This window comes from Microtus ochrogaster, chromosome 7, assembly GCF_000317375.1.
Source record: "Microtus ochrogaster isolate Prairie Vole_2 chromosome 7, MicOch1.0, whole genome shotgun sequence".
NCBI classification, from domain to species: Eukaryota; Metazoa; Chordata; class Mammalia; order Rodentia; family Cricetidae; genus Microtus; species Microtus ochrogaster.
In genome coordinates this window covers 5,056,444-5,082,617 of record NC_022014.1, presented here as the reverse complement: position 1 = coordinate 5,082,617, position 26,174 = coordinate 5,056,444, and the positions used below count along the sequence as shown (strand labels likewise).

Sequence of the window (26,174 nt, the reverse complement as noted above, 5' to 3'; positions counted from 1 at the left end):
TGGCTTGCAGACATACACACAGACAGAATATTGTATACATAATAAATAAATATTTTTTTTTAAAAAAAAAAAAGAAAAACCAAAAAAAAAGTGGTAATCTCTCTTAAAGGACCTAGTATAGGCATGAAGTACTCTTTGTAGTCCTTATGGGGATAATCAGAATATGCCTAGACTACTTCATAGAAAAAAGTAGTGCTCATGGAACCCAGGGTCAACAAAATTACAATGAAGTAGCATCCCAGATGGCCACCAGATAGCCTGTCTATGAATAAAGCTGACTGGGTGTGGTGGTTTGAATAAAAATGACCCCATAGGTTCATATATTTGAATGCTTAGTCCTCAGGGAGTGACCCGTTTGAAAGGAGTAGGAGGTGTGGCTTTGTTGGATTAGGTGTTGCCTTGTTGGAAGAAGTATGTCACTGGGGGGTGGGCTAAGATGCTGGTCCTATTAAAAGGCCAAGGCAGTTTCTTTATTTGACCACTGAAAGTAACACATAGACAGAAGATCCTCCTACACCACTATTCATCCTTGTTTATCCTAGAGGTGCTCAGAGCGAGGGGCAGATGGCTGTAGATCCCCTGCATTGTGTACTGTGGCACTGAGTCCTCCCAGTATACCTACTCTGTGGTTAGGAGTATGTGAAGAGTAGACTGAGTCTTACAGAGTCCCAACTTCCAGTGATGCTTGGGTAAGATGAGATAAACAAGATTTTCTCTGGTCTAGGTTTCAAGCTGTGTTTTGGTGTGCATTGAATGGTTATTAGATCACTCTTGTTTTTCCCAGCAGGTCTAAGCTTATAGAGTACATAGACTATGTACTAACCACTATTCCAGGAACCCCCTAGTAGGGTGTAGTGTGAATGCTGGAAATATGAATGCCTAATGATAAGCAGACCCAGTGAGCCCTGTGGGAATTTAGAGAAGGATATGGAATACTGGTGGCCACTTTTATATGACTCTGCTCTTAGTCCATCACCCCGTAGGAGTTAGTACTTTTCATACAGTAGCATTATTTGAAGCTCTTGTTGAGCTGTATGTCAGTGTCAAGTCTGTTGTTCATGGTTTCCTTTTTCTTGGTTCTGGATTGTTGAAAATGTCAAGTTTCAAATGTCTGCCTGTTTTCTGCTAGACATATTTTGTTTCAAAATGAAAATAGTATTTTTGTTTAGGAAACATGTTTTTAATGTAAACAGAAAATAGTTTATATGTTAATAGCACCTATGAGAGGCTCTAGTGAATGAGACTGTTTACCCCATATGTAGCCTTGATTTATCTTAGGGTGAGCATTTTGTCCAAATATTGACATTTTGGGTTGTGCAGATGAAAGAATATAGTAAGGCAAAGTCATTAAAACAGAGCCTTCACCTAGGAAGGGAGGCCACATAGACACTGTTTCTTCAGATCCTGGAATAATTGACTCACTGTCTTTCTTTATGTCTAATGTGAGAGGAAAGTAAACTGTTCCAAGCTGGGGCCGAGCACCTTAGTAATATGTGTGAGAAGACATAAGTGGAGAGAGAGATCTGGGCAGAGTAGGGAAAGGAAAAAGAGAAGGAGAATAAATATCTTGAAGAAGAGGCCTATGAATTTTGTCATACAAGGGAACACTGGGTGATTATTTTCTTTTTCAGTGTCATAACTCTTTGAAAAAGTACCATGCAAGTTGAGAAAATATGATGGGTACATGTTTATAGTTTCAAGGACTTAAATATTTAATATACCTTTAAACATACTAGACTATTTCACCTACACTTGTTGTCAAGGTGTACCTTGGGAATTGTATTTTATTTATAATGATGAGATGTTTGCTGTATTTAATTGTTTCTAATGAATGCTAATGAGTTTGAGACTGACTATCCTTGTTAGAAAAGTTAATAGTATGGAATGGCTAATTACCAAATTTTTCTTTCTACACATTTCAGTTTAATTAAGTTGCACTGATAAGCATTTCAGTTGTATATTATTCTTGCATAGATATCAGTTGTAAGAATACTACTGATTGAAAGAAAGGCTTTGTGAATGTTTCATATGTCAGAAGATCATATAATGTCAACTTTATAAGCTTAATGTATAAAACATGTCTTTGATTTTACATCTGACATGGCTCTAAACTTTGTACAGGTTTAAAATAAAGGACCTCTTAATGATAAGAATAAATAGTGTGTCTGAAAACCTCTGCCCTATAGAATCTTTACCAAATGGGTGGATTGTGTTGGTGGGTATATGGGTTAGACTTGAAATGACCAGAAAAGTGAGTGAGCATTACAGGTTATGTCATTTCATCTGAAGTCCTTTAGTATGAGTTTCTTATGTGGACAATGTGTAGTAATAGGATCGGCGGGGCTGCGTCCCCAGCACCCCAGCCACACCCCGGCCGCCTGGCTAGCTTATGCCCTGAAATAATTACACAGACACTGTATTCTTTTAAGCACTGCTTGGCCCATATCTATCTAGCGCCTCTTTTAGGCTAACTCTCGCACCTGGACTAGCCCATCTCTAATAATCTGCTATAGCCCACAAGGTGGCTTACCAGGGAGATTCTAGCCTATGTCCATCCTGGGTCAGAGCTTCATCGTGTGTCCCTCAGAGAGCAGAGCTCTCGCCTCTGCCCACAAGAGTGGAGCCTCTGCCCCCGAGAGGAGAGCTGTCGAGTCTGACCTCACTTCCTCTTCCGCCCAGCATTCTGCTCTGTTTACTCCTCCCACCTTATGTTTTAACCTATCAGGGCAAGCAGCTTCTTTATTTAATTAACCAATGACCTTCCCCTTTTTCTTTTTAAACGAAAAAGGAAGGCTTTATCTTTAACATAGCAAAATTACATATAACAAAACAGTTATCAAGTAAAAATTACAATAATCTTCATCATAACTAAGGAAAACTATAACTATAACTAACTATTCTTAACTCCATCAAAGACTCCAGAAAGATACAATATTACCTAAGCAAACAAGAAAAAAGCAACTTTTAAAACTCTAGAAATGACAGAGACATCTCGCTGCCTGTACAGTTACCCAAAGTTCCTCTGTATCATTGGGGCATCCATCTTCGGCCTACAGGCCCATAGTTTCCAGCAGACATTTCCACAAAGCAGGAAATTTCAAAGGCAGTCACTATCTGCTTGTCCTGAAGAATGTCTTGCAGACTCTTTCATGAATCAGGAACCCCGAAAGATCATCTCACCTTTAGGCAAGTTCAGTAGTCCTCTCTCTGCGGGTTTTCTGTGTCCAGTTTATGCAATAGTCCAGGCAAGAGCAGTTTCTTGCCCAAATGGCTATCAAGCTCCATAAGGATCCTCTTCGATGCCCATCTTCCTCTTTAAGTAGATTGGTGCTGCCAGGAGCAGAGTGTCTCATTGTCATGAAAAGTCCTAAGTTATTAAAACATTTAAAATGCCATATTCTGCAGTCTTTGAAAGATATGAAGAATGCCTATCTAACTGAAATATATCTCGACATATATAGAAAATCTAACTAACATGACTACAAGCTTGATTATTATCAATGATTATCCATTAACAACCTATATTTCCTAGTTATACATTACATTTTTAAAAATGAACTACACAATCACAATACCTTAATCAAGAGCAGAAATAAATATACATATAGAAAAATTGACCTTAAAATCCATTCCAATGCAAATTATTCGTACCTATATCATTTCCCCCTTTAAATGTAAAAGAACATTTATAAACAATATTTTGGGAACATGGGTGCAGTTTTTTCTCTCCAAACTGCTTCCTGCTGAATGGGGGCGCTGTTAATCAGATCATTTAGGGTGTAACCTGTGTGCCAGGTTTATCTCAGTTGGCAGTTGAATGAAGTAATTTTTTGAGGGTGTTCACAGGAACTTTTCGGGAGGTCGTGGTCTATCATACCATATCGGGATAGATGCAATCCACAGGGTCTGGTCCTCTGTGAAAACAAAAGAAGACTCTTTCCAAAGCATCATATCCTTAGACCCAAATTTTGAAATCGTAATACCCTTATATCCATTCTGGTTTAGCTTGGCAGCTCATGTAATGAAATGTCTCTCTGTAGTTAGCTCCTTCACAGTCAAAAATTTTAAAGAAAACACAATGTACATAATCCAGACTCTCTGTGGATTTTCCATTTTTACGTGGCTTATTTTTCTTTATTTCTTTTAATCTATAACTATCTGTACTTTGTCTTTTTAAAGACTTTACCCTTTTTTAAGACATTAACTTTATTCTTTATATTCTTTTTCTTCTCTCTCCCAAGCCTACGTACATTTATCCAACAGTGTCTGAATCTGTTTTATTGTGAATCTGTAACATTTTTTTTATTATTTAGAAGCATTTTTTAAAATGTTAAGTAGTTCTTAAAAACTTAAGTTGCACCATGTACAGGTAATAAGGTACCGCCTGTGTCCTGCCCAGTTGAAACCTTAACTGCTCTGTTATTATGGTAATTATGGCAGTTCCTGCCTGAGGTCAGGACAGTTCAGCATGGAGCAGCCTCTCCTGCCTCAGATCCATTTGGTACCCCTGAGCCACACAGTTCCAGGCACAGAGCAAGTCCACATTGGCGCCGCAGTCAGCAGTTTAACTCTGAGACTGAGCGTGCAGCACAGAAACTCTTTTCATCCAAGTTACAGCAAAATCTGACACATAGAGCATTGCACAGTCTGAAAGCACATCTCTGTATGTCGGCAGGAATCCACCATGCTCTTCCGCCTGCCTAAGCCTGATTCTGCCATCTGCCCAGGTGCAGGCGGGGAGCGCTGAGCCATTGGCACCGTCTCAGAGCACTCTCCTTCCAATCCCAAGTGGGAACACAAACATCCAGTCCCATAAAAGCCATTGAAATGCTTTAAAGCCAGAGTTTGCATTGGCGGCAGAGTCCCAAGAAGCCGCGCTTTAAAATGACGTAGCGTTTTTTCTGCTGCTGCTGCCGAATCAGGAAATATCTCTACAGCACGCCACCAACAAACAGCAAAAATCTGTATTAAACTCTCTCTCCCTTATTTTTAAGCTTTTTCAGGTTTTTAAGTGGATTTAGTCCATCATGTCGGGCGCCACTCTGTTGAATTAGGAGCAGCGGAGCTGCATCCCCAGCACCTGGCCGCCTGCATGGCTAGCTTTATACCCGAAATAATTACATGGACACTGTATTCTTTTAAGCACTGCTTGGTCCATATCTATCTAGCCTCTTTTAGGCTAATCTCGCACCTGGACTAGCCCATCTCTAATAATAATCTGCTGTAGCCCACAAGGTGTCTTACCAGGGAGATTTTAGCCTACGTCCATCCTGGGTCAGAGCTTCATCGCGTGTGCCTCAGAGAGCAGAGCTCTCGCCTCTGCCCGCAAGAGTGGAGCATTGTGTCTCTCTGAGGCCTCTGCCCCTAGAGGAGAGCTGTCGAGTCTGACCTCACTTCCTCTTCCGCCCAGCATTCTGTTCTGTTTACTCCTCCCACCTATGTTTTAACCTATCAGGGCAAGCAGCTTCTTTATTTAATTAACCAATGACCTTCCTCCATCAACAATGGGTTTTCCTTTTAATTTCCTGGGGTTAGACAACTGCTCTGCATACTGCTTGTGAGCTTGGGTCATGGTGGCTGAAAGCTACATGAGACACTTCTAGGTCCTGGATTGCAAGGATACTGAGGTGGCATCTAGATAAATTAAAGCTCATTTGGAATCTTGAAGCTTCATTCTATCTCTTAATTCTATCCAGATCTGTCAGTAAATCAAGTGTAGTACAGCCTAGCATGGTGTTCTTGTTAAGAAAAGCTTGTTGCTAATGCTGTCATTATACGAGTGAGTTTAGAGAAATGTCATTTTGTAATTTAGAGGATCACCTCATAGATTTGTTGAATAAAAATTGCCCAACAATGTTTCACCTTTGCTATTGCTCTCAGTTTACAGAGGTGAGTACCAAAAGATAGGTGGGGACATCAGCTTAGGAAGGTTCCTTCCTTCACTTGAGAGGTAGTTATTGGACCATACAGATTGATGTATTTAGCTTTGTCATACATTTGACACTCTCCTTGTATCTGACTCTCTACGTGTGTCTAGATTTTAATACATATTTTTACTAAGTGATCTCTTCATTTTTTTTATGTTCCATTGCTTTTAAACTTAAAAAGTGGATTTACTTTAGATTTTTGTTCCTTAACTCCTGCTAGACAACATAGAACAATCCAGCACTACCTCTTTCCTTGCTGACTTTAAAGCTTCCCATACATTCCTAGTCTTTGAAAGACATATTCGCCTCACATTATTTACAGTTCATTTGTGGGCATCTCCCTTTTACTTACCTTCTTTGCTTGTCTGTCTGTTTGTTCTTCTAGCCATCCTGGGATCTCCAGCTAGTGGAATTCAAAACACAATTGGTTCTGTTGGTGCAGGGCAACAGAATGCCACTTCTTTAAATAACCCAAATCCCATAGACCCCAGTTCAATGCAGCGGGCCTATGCTGCTCTAGGACTCCCCTACATGAACCAGCCCCAGACGCAGCTGCAGCCTCAAGTTCCTGGCCAGCAGCCAACACAACCTCCAGCCCACCAGCAGATGAGAACTCTCAATGCCCTAGGTAAGTGAAGGAGCATTCAAGAACAACTTTCTCCAGATTAGGGTAAAGATGATAATATTTGCTAGAACCTAAGGCTCTCTTCAGTTTGTGTTTTGACTTCAGATTCATTGCTTTGGATTAATGATCTTCCAGAGAAGACTGAGGTGTATTTTTCCAGGGCAAGAACTACATTTTCAAATGAAACAATGATTTGCTTTGTGTGTACCACTTTGTCTTGACAGTTTATAAAGGTCATCCTTGTGGCTTATATTGGAGAATCTAACCTGTGTAGACTCTTTAAGTATACCACTTGTTTAAGGGCTACATACGGTTTTGCTACGTCTTTCTGTTTGTGGTCTTCCCATCATTGGAAGTGACCATGTAGAATCAAGCTAGTTAGCAGTGGACACTCAGCAGCTTCCATCAGTTAACCTTTTTTCTCTGTTCTTTTAACTGCCGCTGTTCACAGTGTGGATAGTGCTATCAGTGAAGTTGTAGTTGGTGGCACTAGTGAGTCATTAAAAAATGACGAGTTAAAGGCTAGGGATGTAGCTCAGTAGTAAATCACTTGTTTAGTATACATGAGGCCCCAAATTTGATATCCCTAATGCTGAGAGAGATTAAGAGATGGACCAATTAAAACCACCCATGTTATTTTTTGGAAAAACACCAAAATGATTATCAATTAATAATGGCTGGGAGAATGTGTTGAAACCCTGATATCCAAATTATATCTACTCGCCTCATTATTGATAGTATACTTTGGGAATTCTATTCTCACTGAGTTGCATCATTTTCTTTAATATGAAGATTATAGACAAACTGGCCTTTCTCTATTTTCCCCCTAAACTTAGATTTTGTAAGTTTGCTTTCTGACAACCCCAACACACAGGTATGTGCCAGGCAAGTTAGTGTAGTTGTTGAGAATTTGCCAGTAATGAAAAAGAAAAATTGGAAGACTGCAAATGAGTAATGATCATTGCTCTGCAGCCATAGAGTACATTTAGGATACTAGTGTGCCTCTATACTGTTGTAGAATATTATTTTAAGGTGTGTTATGTTTGTTTATGCTCTGGAACATTTGTTTAATGATATAAAGTATGTGTTTGATTAAATAAAATTCGCCTGCAGTCAGGAGCCAGGTGAAGAAGGGTGTATAAGGAGGGGCGAGAAAAAGCACAAGGACTTCTTGGGAGACATAAGGGATGAGCTAGGTGAACTGCTTGCCACTCAGTCTCTCTGGAAAGCAGGATTCTTTGAATCTTGAGGTCTTTAGCAGGACAGAGATTCAGTTAAGTTCTCTTAGTAACTTTGAAAGGGTCGGTGCCTGAGAGAACATAATTTCCTCTTGTTTGTAGCTTTTGCAGCCTGGCTGCTGCTGGTAGAAGCAGAATTGCAGTTGCTGACTAGGATAGCCATAGCATAAAAAGTAGCAACCATTAAAAAAGAGAACAATACCAGTCACATTTTATTTAGACCGTAGAGTAAAAATAGGAAGGAATTGACAGTGACAGTGGAATTTGTTGAAGTTAGTCACCACTAACGAAAAATACAGCTTTCTGAGTTTCTGTCTTGCCTTACCTTGGTATCCTTCATATGAGTTCTTTATGTGGTCACTTGCTTATTCATTATAGGAACTTGGAATTGTGTATATAATGTCAGCATTGATTTCATTTTCCTTTGTCTTGAAAGGAAACAACCCAATGAGTATTCCAGCGGGAGGAATAACAACAGATCAGCAACCACCAAACTTGATCTCAGAATCAGCTCTTCCAACTTCCTTGGGGGCCACCAAGTAAGACTGAAGATTCAGATAGCTTGTATCTGCAGAACAAGTGGGCATAGAATGGGTGGGGGTTACATAAAACTCGGTATGTGGCAGAGAAATCGCTTACTGAGACGGTGGGAATGGATTTTGGCTTCTTTAACCAGTTTTTTAAAATTGTGTCTGAGTAAGTGAGAGAATTACATTTATGTGCATGTATGTGTGAACACTCATGTTGCAGTGCACAGTGTGAGGGTCGGGACAACTTCTAGGAGTTGGTTCTCTTCTTACACCATGTCCTGTTGATTAAATGGAAATTGTCAAGGGCCAAAAGAGGGTGTTGGATTCTCTTGAACTAGAGTGACTAGCAGTTGTGAGCTGTTTTAGTGTGGGTGTTGGAAACTGAAGTCTGGTCCTCTGAAGGCAAAACAAGCCCTCTTAACAGCAGAACCATCTCTCTAGCCTATCTTTCTTTTAAAATGATGAATGTAAAACAGAAACAATTTGAATTCTGGTAGATATATTTTACGTCTCTCTTAAACTTTTAAGTCATATATTGTTGAAGAAGATGGGCTGCATTTCATTGACTCACGTGAGTAGCTGGATGAAGTGTTGTTATTTCCCTCTCTAGTCCACTGATGAATGATGGCTCAAACTCTGGTAACATTGGAAGCCTCAGCACGATACCGACAGCAGCACCTCCTTCCAGCACTGGTGTTCGAAAAGGCTGGCATGAACATGTGACTCAGGACCTGCGGAGCCATCTAGTACATAAACTGTACGTAACCCTCATCAGTCAAATTCACATTTTGTGACTGAGGATATTGTTGAGTCTTTGTGGGTGTATAGATGTTTGATTTTGTTTTTCATTTGCATGTTCAATCCCAGTTTATAGCTCATAGCTGCTGAGGGTCCATGCTTGTTTCAGAAAGCCACCACTGTTAAGAGACCTAGGAAGGCTGAATTTCCCCGACTCTGGCCCCATTGAATAGTGGCATCAGAGAGCATAGAGATGTGACCTGCCTATCTTCTTTGGTTTTGAGCTCAGGTGTGTTCAATGACTGAGACTAGTTATAGAGTTCCCTACAACTTGGGGGAATTTGGGTTTGGAGGTTTACTGATGAGGGTGAGTGTATATGTTATCACCATATAGTTATTTAACATACAGAAAGTTAATGTTTCAAGCTACCTAAGTTGAAGTGAAGTGAATGAACAACTGGATTCTTCCTAATTTTGTTCTGCTTATAATGAATAGTTGCTAAATAGGGGTTTAGAATCATATTTTTCTTAATATAGCACATATTTGTGTTTGGTGTATAGATTAAAGGTTAATATTGTTTTCCATATTCATGCACAAGGCATAGAGAGTTTTCCTGTGACCACCTTGAAAGCAAGTTGATAGAGTATATTGTCCTTTCAGTGTCCAAGCCATCTTCCCAACTCCTGACCCTGCAGCTCTGAAGGATCGCCGCATGGAGAACCTGGTCGCCTATGCTAAGAAAGTGGAGGGAGACATGTATGAGTCTGCTAATAGTAGGGTAAGTTGTGAAACAGTTGTTGAGCCTGTAGGTAGGAAGTGGTATTTGTCTAGTTAGTTATCCAGAATTAGGAGAATCTGTGTGCTCTAGGAGACTCCTTATCCTGAGGACCTTGAGACATGTCCCAGTAAGGATGAGATCCCTGCAGTCTCTTAGGAGGACAAAGGATGCATAAAATAAAGTGTGTACCTGGGTCATCTTTTTTCACAGTGGGTATTCTTTAGAATTCTTGTAGTAAGTTACTGCTAATGTCTGGATACCCAAGAGAAAGCTTCAGTTGTGCAGAAAAAAATAAATAACAGTATTTTGCACCTTCAATTTGATGTGTCCAGTAAAGTCACTAGTTCAATAAAGAGGAAATTAAGGGTTAATCTGGCAACACTAGGAATTTAGAGACAAAAGTGATTCTTTGGTTTATCAGATGTGCCAGGCCTCTGTTAATGCACTTAAAATGTACTTACTGGTGTAGTAACTGCTTAGTACACCGAGGCCCTGAGTTTGATCCCCAGCAGCAAACATGTGAATGTGTGAATAAATGAATCAGTGAATGAAGAGTTCATTTTCTGTTGGGATATACAAAACAAATGAATGGTTCTTAGATTTTTTGATTCCTTAACATTGAATATTATTCCTTTTAGGATGAGTACTATCATTTATTAGCAGAGAAAATCTATAAAATACAAAAAGAACTAGAAGAAAAACGGAGGTCACGTTTACATAAGCAAGGCATCTTGGGAAACCAGCCAGCATTGCCAGCTCCGGGGGCTCAGCCCCCTGTGATCCCACCAGCCCAGTCTGTGAGACCTCCAAGTAAGGACTATTTTTCTTTCTACCAGCTCTTATCCTGCTTGCTTAGTTTTCCTTTAATCTTTGGGGTATATTTCTAAGAGTGCGTAGTTATGATCTCCAAAAGTTTGCACTTGGGAAGCTTTTTGTATAGCTGTGTCCTGTGAGGACATTGAGCTTCCATCATGGGAATGCTTTGCTTTGTTTTATTCGTTTTTGGTTTTTTGAAACAAGGTTGCTCTGTGTAGCCCTGGCTGTCCTGGAACTAACTTTGTAGACCAGACTGGCCTCAAACTTGGAGATCCACCTGCCTCTGCCTCCTGAGTGCATGTGCTATCACTGCCTGGCATGGGGAGGCTTTTTAAAGGGTGTGCTGGCAAGTTCTTTTTTAGACTTGTGTATATATTTTCTTTTTTTTTTAATTAATTCAAAATTTTTCCCCTTATAGATGGGCCCTTGCCTCTGCAAGTGAATCGCATGCAGGTTTCTCAAGGTATTTAACTATTTGTCAACCATGTTTTAGTTTAATTTTCAATGTCAACAAATCCCCCCATTTTCCCTTTTGTATTCTTTTTTACTCTTTTTATTCTTTCTTTCTGATAAGAATGTGAGTCTCTTGTTTTTAAAAATTTGGAAATTAGAGTTTTCCAAAGAGGCCAAGAATAGGGTTTTGACCAACAACAACCCCCCTCCAGGAGAGATTTTATTAGGAAATTAAATAAAAGAAACAATAGGAAGGAAAAGGCCTTTCTGAATATTCATCAGGAGAGTCTGTGAGCCTATCTGTGACAAGCACCTCTGGGGGACTGAGAAGGTACAGTACTACTCTAGGCCATCAGCATTGAAGCTGGCAAGTTATCAGCCACAGGAGGCTAAATGCAGAGCTCCGTGCCTCACTAGAGTAGTGATAGCTGTCTATCACTACTCATGGCTCAGTTCAGCATTACTATGGGAAGTTGGAGTAGGCATCAGGACTGCGGGGCATTTGTAAGCTTTTCAAAAGCTCTTGATATACTGAGACCTGAACAGCCAGGGTATTGCTTCAGATTGTTAAATGAACTGGGGACATCATCCAAGTGGTAAAGAAAGGCATTGCAGTATACAGAGCAGTTTGAGAGGGATGGGTAAGTGATTTGAATTTGTGACAGTGTTACTGCATACTGAAACAGACACTAAATAAACTCGCCAAGAGCTTGTTTGGGTTGGATTTGAGGGGTGGAGGAAGTCAAGTGGTTGAGAAATTGAGCCATAGCAGTGTAGCTGAATGCTTATAGGTATATGGGCATTGATTTAGATAGGAAGCCACAGACAAGATGGTAAGAGACATTCTCTGGGTCAGTACTTACCAGCCTTTCCTGATGGTTTCTCTGTGGCTTTGGAGCCTGTCCTGGAACTAGCTCTTGTAGACCAGGCTGGCCTCGAACTCATAAGATCTGCCTGCCCCTGCCTCTCAAGTGCTGGGATTAAAGGTGTGCACCACCACCGCTCTGCGCAAATGCAGATTTCTTTCAGAGCTGTTTTTTAGTATCTGCACAAAATTGTCATGGAGAGGTGCCTGATAAGTCCTCTTGGGCCTTGTTTGAATTTGGCCATTTGAGGGTGGAAGTTTTGGACAGTCACTGCAGGGATAAGGAGATTCTCTTGTGGCAATGGCAAGGCAAGACCTCTCAAAAACTTACTGAGGGATTCTGTTAGATTACAGTGTATGGCAGAATAACCACTTACACTGGGATTTATTTTGAGCCCACAATTTGCATAGTTTTGTAGAAAATTAATAGGATTAGTCTCTGTTATCTGAAGATACATCCCAATGAAGTCTTTGTCATCGGTGTGTTTCTGCAAACAGATGGAGACTTAGGGTAGCCCTTGGCACTTCCTACTGAAGGTACTTGGAGTATTGAGGTGGTATTTTGAGTCTTAGCACAGATTCTAACAATATCAACCTAGCCAAGAAGCTTTGAAGCCTGGACTAAATTGCTGCTAGGGTTGTTAAGTGAAGGTACACTTAGGTAGTCCTAGGAAATATCTCCTGTGTAGATGGAGCAACCTCATTCCTTCACAAGACCTCCTTGTCTGCTTTGTTCTTCCATACTTCGTGCACATTAGATCTGGTTTGTTCTAACCTTTCCTCATGTCTACTGTCTGTTCTGATTTGCTTGTGAGTTCCACTCTGTTGTCTATTATCCATGTGTTCTGTCTTAGAATGTACTTGATAAATATATTTCTTTTCTTGTGGATGCTTTTATTAATGAACTATCATAACTGTTTCCAGGGTTGAATTCATTTAACCCAATGTCCTTGGGAAACGTCCAGTTGCCACAAGCACCAATGGGACCTCGTGCAGCCTCCCCCATGAACCACTCTGTTCCAATGAACAGCATGGCCTCAGTTCCAGGTGTAAGTGCTTCTCTTCTTAGTCTTTGCTTGGTGTAATGTTCTCTGAGCAGGGATTTCCCATTATTAACTGAGGATTCTAGGGTGTTTATTCCTTTGAATTTGAGCTGTGTTTTATTTCCTTTATTTCTCTTAAACAAGCAAACAAAACTGTTGCTGCAATGAGAATTATTTGACTGCTACTTTTTTTTTTTTTTTTTGGTTTTTCTAGACAGGGTTTCTCTGTGGCTTTGGAGCCTGGTGCTGGGATTAAAGGCGTGCACCACCATCGCCCAGCTTTACTAATTTTTTTTAATGGAATAAAAAATCTGTAGGAATTAATGTAAAGGGTGGAACAGGCATCCAATAGCTCCTGTTGTCAGTGTCAGTTGACTTGAGCTTGACCTGAAACAACTTTAACTAATTAAAGGCATGATAGAATTCTAAATTATAGTATGCCACTGATTGCTATTCAGGAGACAGTTGAACATTGGCTTACTTAAGAGATAGCTTAAGAAGGTGTAGAAAAGTGCCTAGGAATGAGGGAGTCCTTGGCAAGTACTGGCCCTTAAGACCAAAATGTACTAGATTTGTAAGGCTTTTGGTTCTCCATTGCACTGTATATCTTGAAGACTCTGTCCTACCTCTTCTGTACTGTAGCACTCCTGATTCTTATTTTATAGATGGCCATTTCTCCTTCCCGGATGCCTCAGCCTCCAAACATGATGAGCACCCACGCCAACAACATGATGGCCCAGGCACCCACTCAGAACCAATTTCTGCCACAGAACCAGTTCCCATCATCCAGTGGGGCAATGAGTGTGAACAGTGTCAGTATGGGGCAGCCAGCAGCCCAGACAGGCGTTTCACAGGTACATTCAGTGTGGGAACCTGGACAGCCCCAGCCTCTGTGACAAGATCCTGTCTTACTTTTATTTTATGGAAGTTAGAGTTCTAGAATATATATCTCTTCATTGTTCTCCACTTTGTCCTGTAATTTTTAATTTTGGAGCTCTCTCTAGGTGAACTTCACACAAAAAATAAAATGATTGGGTTTTTTGTTTTGTTTTTTTGCTTATGCTTTATGTTTTGATCTTTGGATTTTGGTTCCTCTTTGTATATTTTAGAGATCTAAGATTAACATGTCACCCTGAGAAATGCTGGTACTTGAAGAAGGGTGAATTTCCTCTTAGTGACTCAGTTTGTGTGCTGCCTCTGTTGGGGTGTCAGGCTAGCAGGATCATTGAGAATGGCACTCTCCTCATTGAGTATGTTTCAGTTATTCATTTAAAGCTGAAGATACTCCTTTTCCATTCATTTTACTGCTTTGGTTAATTGTTGTGTATCAAATGTCAGCTACATACAAAGTATTTAAAATAGGTCAAATCTTCCCCAAAATATAAGATTCATGTCTTTTTAGACAATGAGCTAATATTGAATGAGTTAGATTTACTCCATAATGATTAATTTCTCTATCATTTCTTTAGAACAGAGGTTGGGAAACCAATTCCCCTTCTTCCTACAGTCTCCCCATGCAGCTCAGACTGAAGTCTTCCTTTCTCAGCCATATGCCACAATGACCAACAGTAGACCTTTTCTATAAAAAGCCAGATAGTAAACATAAGTATGTTCTTAACTCTTTAGGTCTGCTTTTATGGTGTACAAGTAGTTATAGGCAGCACTTCAGTATTTGCCTGGTTGTGGTTGTCATCCTGTGAAACTGTTCTGGGTGCCTAGGCCAAACTTCTGTGTGATGTTGATTCTTTCTTTTTCTTTTTTTTTTGAAAGGTCAACAATTCTCTAGTGTCTCCACAGTTGAAAACCACTGTACTCACATGATCCAGTGTTTCAGCTCCCCCCAAAAGAAAAATCCCACTTTTTTTCTGTGGTCCAAGTTACAAGTTGATGTGACAAAACATGAAGTCAGTAAGCTGAGTAATCACCTGTCTAAGCCATGAATATTGTAGCTAGATATTGTAGTTGTACAACTCAGAGTATGAGAAGCAGTTGAGTGTGAACTTTATTACATGGTACGGTGTATGCTATAAATGTTTAGTCTGTGAATTTGTACAAGTGAAACAACCCCATGAAACTAGCAGAACTAATTAAGAAACTGATTACATTTTCTTTTTCAAGTCTCTGATGTTTTCAATTGGGTAACGTACTTTTAACATATACTCTCTGTTTCTTTTAGAGCCAGGTGCCTGGTGGTGCTCTTCCTAACCCTCTGAACATGTTGGCTCCCCAGGCCAGCCAGCTGCCCTGCCCACCAGTGACACAGTCACCTTTGCACCCAACTCCACCTCCTGCTTCCACAGCTGCTGGCATGCCCTCTCTCCAACATCCTACGCCACCTGGGATGACACCTCCCCAGCCAGCAGCTCCCACTCAGCCATCCACTCCTGTGTCATCTGGGCAGACTCCTACTCCAACTCCTGGCTCAGTACCCAGTGCTGCCCAAACACAGAGTACCCCTACAGTCCAGGCAGCAGCACAGGCCCAGGTGACTCCACAGCCTCAAACCCCAGTGCAGCCACCATCTGTTGCTACCCCTCAGTCATCACAGCAGCAGCCAACACCTGTGCACACTCAGCCTCCTGGCACACCGGTGAGCCTCTTTCAGTCTGTCATTATCAAGCTAAACTCTTAGAGAATACTTTCCCATAACAATGTTCTCTCAGGCACTCAAGAGGCAGAGGTAGGGAGGCAATTCTGAGCATGAAACTAGCTAGAGCCACAAAGTAAGACCTATCGATGATGATGATGATGATGATGATGATGATGATGATGATGATGATGATGATGATGATGATGATGATGATGATGATGATGGAAGAGAAAGGAAGGAAGGAAGGAAGGAAGGAAGGAAGGAAGGAAGGAAGGAAGGAAGGAAGGAAGGAAGGAAAGAATACCCTATCAGGATGCTGTGGCATTTTGCTCTGATGCTAAAAAGTGTGTGTGTTCCTGATGGAACTGTAATAAATTGTGCTTTGTTCTTACTATTGGCCCTAAAGGAAGGCCTGGCTTAGAATTACCCTTGGTTGAAGTACTTTACAGAAATTAATAGTCATTGGTATATCACAGTAAAGACAAATTGAACTGTATGTACAACAATTATTTTCCCTGTTTTCTGTTGTAGATTAATATCATTTAGGTTTTAATAGTTTTTGTGCTTAGATTCATGGGTTTGGTAAACATGCCAAGCTCCAAACTACAGGTTCTCTAACCTGACTCATCAGCCTTCTTTCAGAATGGAAGACTTTTCTTGTAGTGATGAGCTGAGCAGGCCTGTTTTTCATCCTGCTCGGATTCCGCACAGCTAGCTTTACCCTGGAAATATCAACACACAAATTGTATTCCTTTAAACACTGCCTGGCCCGTTAGTTTCAGCCTCTTATTGGCTAATTCTCACATCTTGCTTTAACCCATATTTAGTAATCTGTGTAGCACCACGAGGTGGTGGCTTACTGGGAAAGATTCAGCATGTCTGACCTGGCGGCTGGCTCCATGGCGGCTGCTTCACTGCCTTCTTTCTCCCAGCATTCTGTTCTGTCTACTCCACCTATCTAAGCTGCTGTCCTATCAAAAGCCAAGGCAGTTTTTTTATTAGCCAATGAAAGTAACACATAGACAAATGACCCTCCTCCATCATTTTCTTACTCATACTGAAACAACAGCTTGAAGGCTTGTACCTTCTATGGCTCTAACCAGCCCGTTCTTTTCTGTAGGTGACTTTGGAAGGATGGGAGATGTTCCCTGCATCATCCCAGGACTGCTGGCCAGTGCCTAGCCAAGTGCCTTTCTAGAAATACAGAAATCTTAGTATCGTTTTCTTTTGAGTCTAGTCTATAGATTCCCCTCCTCTCGGATTTATGTTAATTCCATTCTGGGATATTCAGAATATTTATAGAATGACAGAATTAATCAAATGACAATTCCAAAGATGACATTATTATTTTTCTTTCTCCAAAAGGACATATACTTTCTCTGACACTACATTTTGTCTCTTAAGTTGTTTCCTACCTTCAGACCAGGGCATGAGGCAAGCACTCTGCCACTGATTGCATCCTGTGCCCTCTAAAGAGATTTCTTTCTATCTCCTTTATTAGTTTATGTGGTACTTTATTGTGTAAAGTCTGTTACATGGCCATGGAATATTTGTTTACTCCAACACCATCATTGTCCTGTGTTAACACAGGCTTATTGGATATTCTGCTTCACATAGGCCGTTAGTTCTCAATCTCCTCATAACTACTTAAGTGTTTATCATGAGCCTGAATGCTAATGAAGGGAAATAATGGTCAAATAATCCAGTAGAAAACGAAGAGAAAATAATTTTATGTTAGAATTTAGAAAACTATTCTCCTGGCTCTTCATTTTTGGTAAGAAGTAAATCATGTTTCTGGCAGTGACTTCCTCTAGAGTGCCTTCCAAGAGCTTCTGTTCTTTAGTGGTCCTACTAGGTGCTTAGGTTGTATAGAGAAATACTAAAAAGAAAGCTGGGGTTGAAAGGGCAGGAGCTGAAGGGATTAATGTGGTCTGCTTTACAGCGATGAATGATTATTATCTTTGCAGCTTTCTCAGGCAGCAGCCAGCATTGATAATAGGGTCCCCACTCCCTCCTCTGTGACCAGTGCTGAAACCAGTTCCCAGCAGCCAGGACCTGAAGTTCCCATGCAGGAAATAAAGACAGAAGTTCAGACGGATGATGCTGAGCCTGATCCTGGTGAATCCAAGGGGGAACCTAGGTCTGAGGTACATGTTGTTCCCCAGGTGGCAATACATGGCTTGTGTGTGGTAGCTTTACCTATATATCCTCAGAACCTACCATGATGTTTGGATATTCATTTTAAATGTTGGCGTTTTCTAGAAGTCTTTTTGGTGATGTTCTTCATTCAATTCTAGTTTTGTAGAAGGGGGTGATATATTTGTTTACTAACTTATGGAAGAAATTGAAATCTGGGAGCCAAGAGCTGAATCTAGCCTGTGAATTTGTGGTTTTGTTTGAACTGCTCAGTTTTTTAAAAATCAGGAAATTGCAAATAAAACTTTTGATACTTGATTTTCCTCAAAAGATGAACAATTCTTTCATCAGTACACTAATATTTCGTTATGGCAGGCAGTGTCCCACCTGATGTGGGAAGTGTCCCTCAAGTGGGACAAAGGTTTCCCAATTAGTCCAAGTCTCATATCACACTCTTTATCTCAGAGCATGGGGTTTTGATCCTTGTTCCAGTTTTCCAAGATACTTTTACTTCCCAACTAGATGTATCAGTATTTCACTGAGCATATAAACATACCCTCCCCCCCTCCTTTTTTTTTTTTTTTTTGGTATTTGGAGATAAGGTTTCTCTGTGTGGTACTGATTGTCCTGAAACTCTTGTAGACCAGGCTGGCCTTGAACCCATAAAGGTCTGCCTGCCTCTGCCTCCTGAATGCTGGGATTAAAGGCGTGCGCAACCATTGCCCGGCTACAAGCTTACTTTTATATTGAAAACATTTTAATTAGAACTATGATTGTATCAGTGCTGTATGAAGTGATTCAGTGGACATGGGGTATTTTGTTCCTTTCCTTAACAAGAAAAAAAAATGGACGTGTACCTTTAACCAAAAGAACTCTTAGCAAACCCATGTATGCGTATGCAAAGAGACTTAAGAGTAGAAATAGACTAGGTTATGGGGTCTGACAGTTATCTATCTTCTGTGGCTCTATTTTTCTCAAGATGTTGGAAGAGGACTTACAAGGATCTTCCCAAGTAAAAGAAGAAACAGACACAACAGAGCAGAAACCAGAACCAATGGAAGTAGAAGAAAAGAAACCCGAAGTAAAAGTAGAAGCTAAAGAGGAAGAAGAGAACAGTGCTAATGGCACAGCCTCACAGTCAACATCCCCTTCCCAGCCACGCAAAAAAAGTAGGTCACATTTTCTATAACTTAAGACTATGCTGTGCTTCCACACCAAAGATTGAAAGCTCTGGTGGGAAAATGATTACAAATTTCCTTTTATGCTCTTTGCCTGTCATTCTCTAAGTTTTACTTCTGAGAATGGAGACAGCAGGGACTGGAGAAATTCAGTATGCTGGACAAACATGAGGACCAGAGTTGGGATCCTAGCAATCCTATAAAATGCTGGGTGTGCACTGTGGGAGGCAGAGACTTGAGAAGCTGGGGCTTGCCAACCACCAGCATAACTCCAGGGTTTTTTTTTGTTGTTGTTGTTGTTTGGTTGGTTGGTTGGTTTTGGTTTTTCGAGATAGGGTTTCTCTGTAGCTTTGGAGCCTGTTATGGAACTTACTCTGTAGACCAGGCTGGCCTCAAACTCACAGAGATCCGCCTGCCTCTGCCTCTGCCTCTGTAATCATTTTCCCACCACAGCTTTCAATCTGGGTGCTGGGATTAAAATAGGCGTGCGCCACCAGAGCCCCGCAACTCCAGGTTTAGTAAGAGACTTTTTAAAGGAATAAGGCAGGACTCCAGTTGTCCCCCTGGCCTCCATGAATGCATGCAGAGGTATACACGCCTGTACACACTCAAGTACTGCATACCCACCCCCACCCCCACACATATGTAAGAGAAAAATAACAATAACAGGCTATGGCTGTCTTCTGAGATGAGATGTTGTTCTGGATTGTTGAACAAGCTAAGGGTTGTAGGCTCTGCAGAGGCAGATATAAAGAGCTGTTGGACAAAAATGCTCTCATTTGAGGCAAATGATTACTGTCCGTGTGTTGTGCTTTCAGCACATATGTTTGCGAATTAGAGATTTGTGCTGATGGAGAGGAGTAAGGGGCTGTCTAGCTGCTGTGACTTGGCCTAGCATGGGAATATGTAAAGCTCCAAATGTATGAGGTTAGCTCAGGGCAAGTAGAAATTGAGTGTACTCCACTGGAGATGTGTCCACGGTAAGAAACAGTAGGATGCTTGAAGATTGTCAAGTGACCCTTGCTTGACCTTGGAAGTTGAGAAAGTGCAGAGAATGTAGGTGACTGAGGCAGTAAAGCTCCACATGGGAAGGGAATTCCTTGTATAGTGGGTTTTTGATTATGTTGGACTATCTTGTCATTGCTTATCCTTTGAAGAAGTAAAACTGAGGAAAATAAAAATATTTAATTCATTTAAATTAATGTCTGTTAATGGTAACATTTACCCCACTCCCATCCCAAGAATGGGATATCACTACCCGTGATATTGCTAACCTCAATGAACACATTTTTACAAAAATTATCTTCCCAAAAAAAAATTGTAAGAAAGTGACATTATTTTGTGATCCTGCAATGTTTTGAAGAGTGTTACAGTGACTGAATTTGACTATTGAAGTCTGCCCTACACTCTGTTGAGATGGTATTGTTTGAACTGGGTGAGGAGTTCTTCATGGCTCTTTCAGGTAACTAGGAGTACTCTGCTCTGACAGATACCTCAAAATTCAACAAGCAAAAACTCTTGAGGGTGAGTTAATGTCATCCTTTGGTCAACTGCAAGGTACTAGGTCATTGAGTTATGAGCATTTTCTAAGTGCTGACATACTTGATGCTGTATCAACCCCCTCCTCCAAAGACTCACAGTTTCCAGTATCACTGTCAGTTTCATAAAACAAATCTTAAAAACTTTGAAAAATAGCAAGTTCATGTAGCAAAAGTTTTCCAAAACATTTTTGATGAAGGCCAGATTTTACCATTGGCCACAAATATTGTCATTTGTCCTTGAAGTAACTGGCTCACTTAGTTGATTTTTTTTGGGACAAAACTTTGCCACAGACAAGAACTGAGTAACAGCTTTGGTTTTTGTTTGTTTGTTTGTTTTGTTTTGTTTTTCAAGCTTCTCTGTAGCTTTGGTGCTTGTCCTGGAACTAGCTCTTGTAGACCAGGCTGGCCCGGAACTCACAGAGATCCCCCTGTCTCTGCCCTCACCCCCACCCCTCGTGCTGGAATTAAAGGCCTGCGCCACCACCGCCCAGCTGAGTAACAAGTGACAGCTTTGTATTTATCACCCTTGTAAGTTCTCTGTCTTAAGGGGAGAGAAGCAGTTCCTGCTGTCATCCCCTGTGCTGACCCTGCTGCTGGTTCCCAAGGCTGCTGGTTCCCAAGGCTGCTGCTCCACAGCGTGACCTCCTGTTGTATTACAGAGTGGCAGCACATGTGGGAAGATGAGATTTATCGAGAGCATTGATGCTACTACCTCATCAAGGATGTACTGTGTTGGCTCGCATTCTTTTTCCTCAGAGTAGTGTGGCCACAAAGACTGGAAGAACCTCCCACTCATTGCCTCCTCAGTGCCACTACTAACATAGTGTGTTTCTGTGTTAGGGGTCATTTGGATCTCAGAGACCCCAGAGAGACCTAGAACAGTGCTAGGACATTCTTCACTGATTAGTAAACTGAGTTGTTCAGTTTGTGTAAAACTACTTTGTTGAATCTCCAGTACTACATATTGGGCTGCATGGGTGTTATAAGCCACACACTTGAGAATTGTGTATAGTTTACCATTCTTACTGAACGAAGCTTATGATGCTTGCAAAGTGTAATAACATTCTGTGCCACACCAGCTAATTAGTCATAGGGAACTTGATTCTGATATAGTTACCGACGTCTCTTTCCTTATGGAGTCATATTACACAAGCATGGTAAAGATAGGAATTTGAAAATACTTTATTTAGCATAGGCTTTAATTGACAAATTAAACAGAGTGACACACATTCAGACACTTTACTTACCACTGGGGAGAAGAGTGAGAGTGAGCAGACCTTTTCTTTAAGACTGTGTATCTGTGTATGTCTACAGTGTCTAGTAGATGGAAGGATCCCCTGGAGCTGAAGTTACAGGTGGTTGTGAGCTACTCAACATGGTGATGGGAACTAAACTCCAGTCCCCAGGAAGAGAGCAGCAAGTGCTCTTACCACTAAGCTTCCTCTTTATCCCCTAAAATTGCTTTTTTTTTTTTTTTTGAGAGCATGAGGGTGCCCACACACGACACATATGGGTAAGTGGAAGTCAGAGCAAAACTTGTAGGAGTTGATTCTTTGCATCATACAGGTCCATCCCACAGATTAAGCTCAGTTTGTCAGGCTTGGCAGCAAGTGGCTTTACCTAGTAAGCTATCTCATTATCCTGTAAGCAGTTTTGTTTTTTTGTTTTTTTTTGTTTGGTTTTTTTTTTTTTTTTTTTTTTGAGATGGGGTCTCCCTATGTAATACTAGCAGATTTACAGAGATTCACTTATCTCTGCCTTCTGAGTACTGGGGTTAAAGGCATGTGCTGCCATATTGACTGAGGTTTTCTGTCTTGCCCGGTTCCCACAGACGTTAAGTCCCAAAGAAATCACACAGAAGTCTACATTAGTTTTAAACTGGTTGTCCTATTATTAACTATTATAACTTAATAGTAGTCCATTCTTGTCTATGTTAGCCACAAGGCTTAGTACCTTATTTGGCGAGGCAGTCACATCTTGCTTCCTCTGAGGCTAGGTCAAGACTGCAGACTTCCTTCTTTCCAGAATTCTCCTGTTCTCATTGACCCGCCTCTACTTCCTGTCTGGTTGTCCTGCCTATACTTCCTGCCTGACTACTGGACAATCAGCATTTTATTAAAATACAATTGACAGGGCACAAACCATTGACCCACAGCACTACCACACCCAGCATGAGCAAACTTTTTAGATAAAGTCTCCCTGTGTAGCTCAGTATGCCCTGCCACCCCTGTCTCCCAAATGCAGGAAATAGAGCTTGTCCTGTCAAGACCCACCTATTAGCAGGCCTTTTCTTTGACAGGCTAGATAGTATTTCAGGCTTTATAAGGTCTCTGTTAAAACTGACTGCCTCAAAGACAGCAGCAGATGATATGCAAATAAGTGAAAATGGCTATGTGCCCATAAAAGCTTTATTTTTTGAACTCAAACTTTAATTTCTTTTCATTTTAATTTATCATAAAATATACTTTTCCTGGTCATTATAAAAGGTTAAAGGCCATTTTGAGACCCTGACTCATGGAAAGTAGTAATTTTCATAGTAATTTGTCAACCTCTTATCTATTGGAACGAAAAAGCTTTTGGTTAGATGTTTTCTAATAAAGAATTATTTAAGGGGCTGAGAAAGTTGCTTAGCAGTATTTGATGTACAAGCAGCAAGCATGGGGACTAGAGTTCAACACTCGCAGATTCCACTTAAGGGACAGGTAGGTGTATTGACTTGCTTGTTATTCTAGTACTCAGGAAGTAGAAGAGACAAGGGGTCCTTGGAACAAGCTAGCCAACTAGTTAGATTAGCTATTCTTACAAGTTCTAAGTTTGCGTCAGGACCTTGACTTGAATAAGGTGAAGAACACTGAAGAAAGAGTGTCAGCTTTGGGCCTCCCACATTCTGCACGTGTGCACACACTACCACCACTATATACACATGAAACTAGGATAACCACATTACTCTGGATACTGGATAGAGTTAGGCATGATGGCATAAACCTATAATCCTAGCACTTGGGAGACTGGGGCTGTAGAATAATGAGTTCAAAATCAACCTGGGCTATGTAGTAAATTTCTAGCCTATATATACTAAGCCCCTGTCTCAGAAGATAAAAACACAAAAACACATTACCCCACCCCCACCTCACATCCACAAAAAAAAAACAAAAACCAGGTGCTCCTTTGTAACTGTTTTATAAAAGAAGAATGAAGTTAGCAGAAAGAAAGCAAGAATGTTCATTATTTACAAGGTTACTGGAGCATGTCTTGAGTGGACCTTTATGTTACTAGGTGCTGGAGATGTTATAATGAGTCTTCTCTGTTCATCTTGACCTTGAGCCAGTAGTACAAGGACAAGAGCAGCCTGGTGTCCTGCAAAAGAGGCAGTGTCTGTCACAAGATAACACAGGATACCTGGACTGACCCTGCTCTGATAAGGATAAATTATGAAGAACCTTGGGGCATGTGTTTACATGCCTAAACTGAGGGTGTTAAGTTGAATTTCTCTGTTAACCTTTAACCTTTTGTGTGGAAAAAAATGATCAGATAAATTCCCAGAATTTGACAAGTTAGAATCCCCAATCAGAAATGACAACACACACACACACACACACACACTCACAATGACCCAACTGAAACTTTTATGTATTCTTGGCTGGTATGACCTGGCTTGAAACTCACTGTGTAGACCAAGCTGTCCTGAACTCACAGAGATCAGTTTGCTTCTATCTCCCAAGTGCTGGGATTAAAGACATTCGACATCACAGCCAGAAAAATACAAAACAAACAAACAAAAAACCCATAAAGTTTGGATCACTCACAACATCAGCCACCAGAACTGCTTCAACATACATTTTTCTGTTCATTTCCTTTGTGGAGGAAATGCCAAGTTTTATAACATACTAACCTACTCCTTGAGGACTAGAGTAGGGTGTGTTCTATCATCTAATGACTGTCCTATCTTGAAGGTATTTGGGAGCCTATTTGTTTGTTTGTTTGCTTGCTTATTTGTTTACTTATTTGGTTTTCAAGGCAAGGTTTCTCTGTAGCTTTGAAGCCTGCCCAGGAACTAGCTCAGGCTGATCTCGAACTCACAGAGATCTGCCTGCCTCTGCCTCCTGAATGCTGGGATTAAAGGTATGCGCCACTACCGCCCAGGTTTATTTATGTATTTTTTTTTAGACAGGGTTTCTCCATAGCATTTTGGTTCCTGTCCTGGAACTAGCTCTTGTAGACCAGGCTGGCCTTGAACTCACAGAGATCCACCTGCCTCTGCCTCCCCAGTGCTGGGTTTAAAGGGTACACCACCACCCGGCGTATTTACGTATTTTTAATTGTTTATTTTTGGCTGTCTGACTGACTTACTTTGAGATAGGGTCTCGCTCCCATAGCCCACGCTGGCCTGGAACTGAAAGCAGTCCTTTTTTGCCTTGCCTTCCTGAGCATTGGAATTATAGGACAATAGTAACAACAGAATGGGTGGGAAATGTGATGGCTAAGAGAGGAGAGCAGTACGCACTGACAGATGTTAAAGAAACACCATGAACTTTCAGAGACTTTCTATTTTTGTAGTTTATTGTTTACATTTGTGTATGGGGGTGCAGTAGAGGTATATTTCAAGTGAGTTGAATTTAACTGAGCCAAACATAGAAGAGCATCACCAGAGAATTCACAAAAGGTCCCAGCAATGAAATGGCTTTATTTACTGCCTAGCTTGGTCAGGGAAGCAGAAGTAGAAATTAGCTTCGTTTTCTGTTGCAGCAGTATTTGAAGATTGGGAATTTTTGTTGAAACAAACTCCTCCAATGCTCTATTTTGTCTCATGGTCTGAGTGTCAGATTTAAAGGCCACACTTTACTATGTTCAGAAACCCCAACCTAGGCCTCTAGTTCAAGAATTCCTCCAGTGATGAATAAAATGTCAGAGTGCTCAGAAAGAATTGTGGGTGGGAAGTAGAAGCCACTAGGCTTGTAGTTTGAATGTGATGATGGATGTATCTGAGTGCCCATTATGTGATTTATCTTCCCAATGTTTTTCTCCCTCTAGTCTTTAAACCTGAAGAGCTACGCCAGGCACTTATGCCAACTCTAGAAGCACTCTACAGACAGGACCCAGAGTCTTTACCTTTTCGGCAGCCTGTAGATCCCCAGCTCTTAGGAATCCCAGTAAGTTAACATTGAGTATCTATTGCTTCATCTCTTAAAATTAAGTAAAATAATTGCTTTGAGGATTTTGCCCCTCATATAAAAATCTCTGTCAGCTGTTGATGGGTCAGAAGCATTTACTGTTCTGAAACCCACTTGCTTTAGCACAGAGCCCCTTTATATTAGAGGCTTTGTGTACAGTTTGTCTACAAGAATTGGCCTAAAGAATAAAAATGCCAACTATGATATACAAATCAATCCCTATTTGATATCCTTGGGAGACTTGGAAGGCCATGTGCTTTTTCAAAATTAGTGTTTGTGTTAATCATTAAATTGCATTTTGTTTCTGTAGAAGTATGCATTTTCTGATGCATTTGTTTACCTTTTTTTTTTTTTTTATTTTTTGGTTTTTCGAGACAGGGTTTCTCTGTAGTTTTGGAGCCTGTCCTGGAACTAGCAGCTCTTGTAGACCAGGCTGGTCTCGAACTCACAGAGATCCGCCTACCTCTGCCTCCCAAGTGCTGGGATTAAAGGCGTGCTCCTCCATCGCCTGGCTTTGTTTACTATTTTTATTCAGCAAATTAAA

At 40.8% G+C, this 26,174-nt stretch overlaps 1 protein-coding gene across 2 annotated transcripts in view; it reads left to right on the top strand.

Annotated features, from left to right (window-relative positions):
- The window catches only part of Crebbp (CREB binding protein), a 146,635-nt gene that overhangs the window by 93,094 nt on the left and 27,367 nt on the right, over positions 1–26,174 (top strand). For both annotated transcript variants that reach the window (XM_005349241.2, XM_005349242.3), the window contains 12 exons: positions 6,313–6,555; positions 8,227–8,329; positions 8,931–9,077; positions 9,720–9,837; positions 10,476–10,647; positions 11,072–11,116; positions 12,896–13,020; positions 13,680–13,868; positions 15,191–15,604; positions 17,572–17,751; positions 18,720–18,909; positions 25,491–25,609. In XM_005349241.2, the coding sequence (XP_005349298.1) occupies positions 6,313–6,555; positions 8,227–8,329; positions 8,931–9,077; positions 9,720–9,837; positions 10,476–10,647; positions 11,072–11,116; positions 12,896–13,020; positions 13,680–13,868; positions 15,191–15,604; positions 17,572–17,751; positions 18,720–18,909; positions 25,491–25,609 (2,045 nt within the window). The remainder of the gene's footprint in view (positions 1–6,312; positions 6,556–8,226; positions 8,330–8,930; positions 9,078–9,719; positions 9,838–10,475; positions 10,648–11,071; positions 11,117–12,895; positions 13,021–13,679; positions 13,869–15,190; positions 15,605–17,571; positions 17,752–18,719; positions 18,910–25,490; positions 25,610–26,174) is intronic.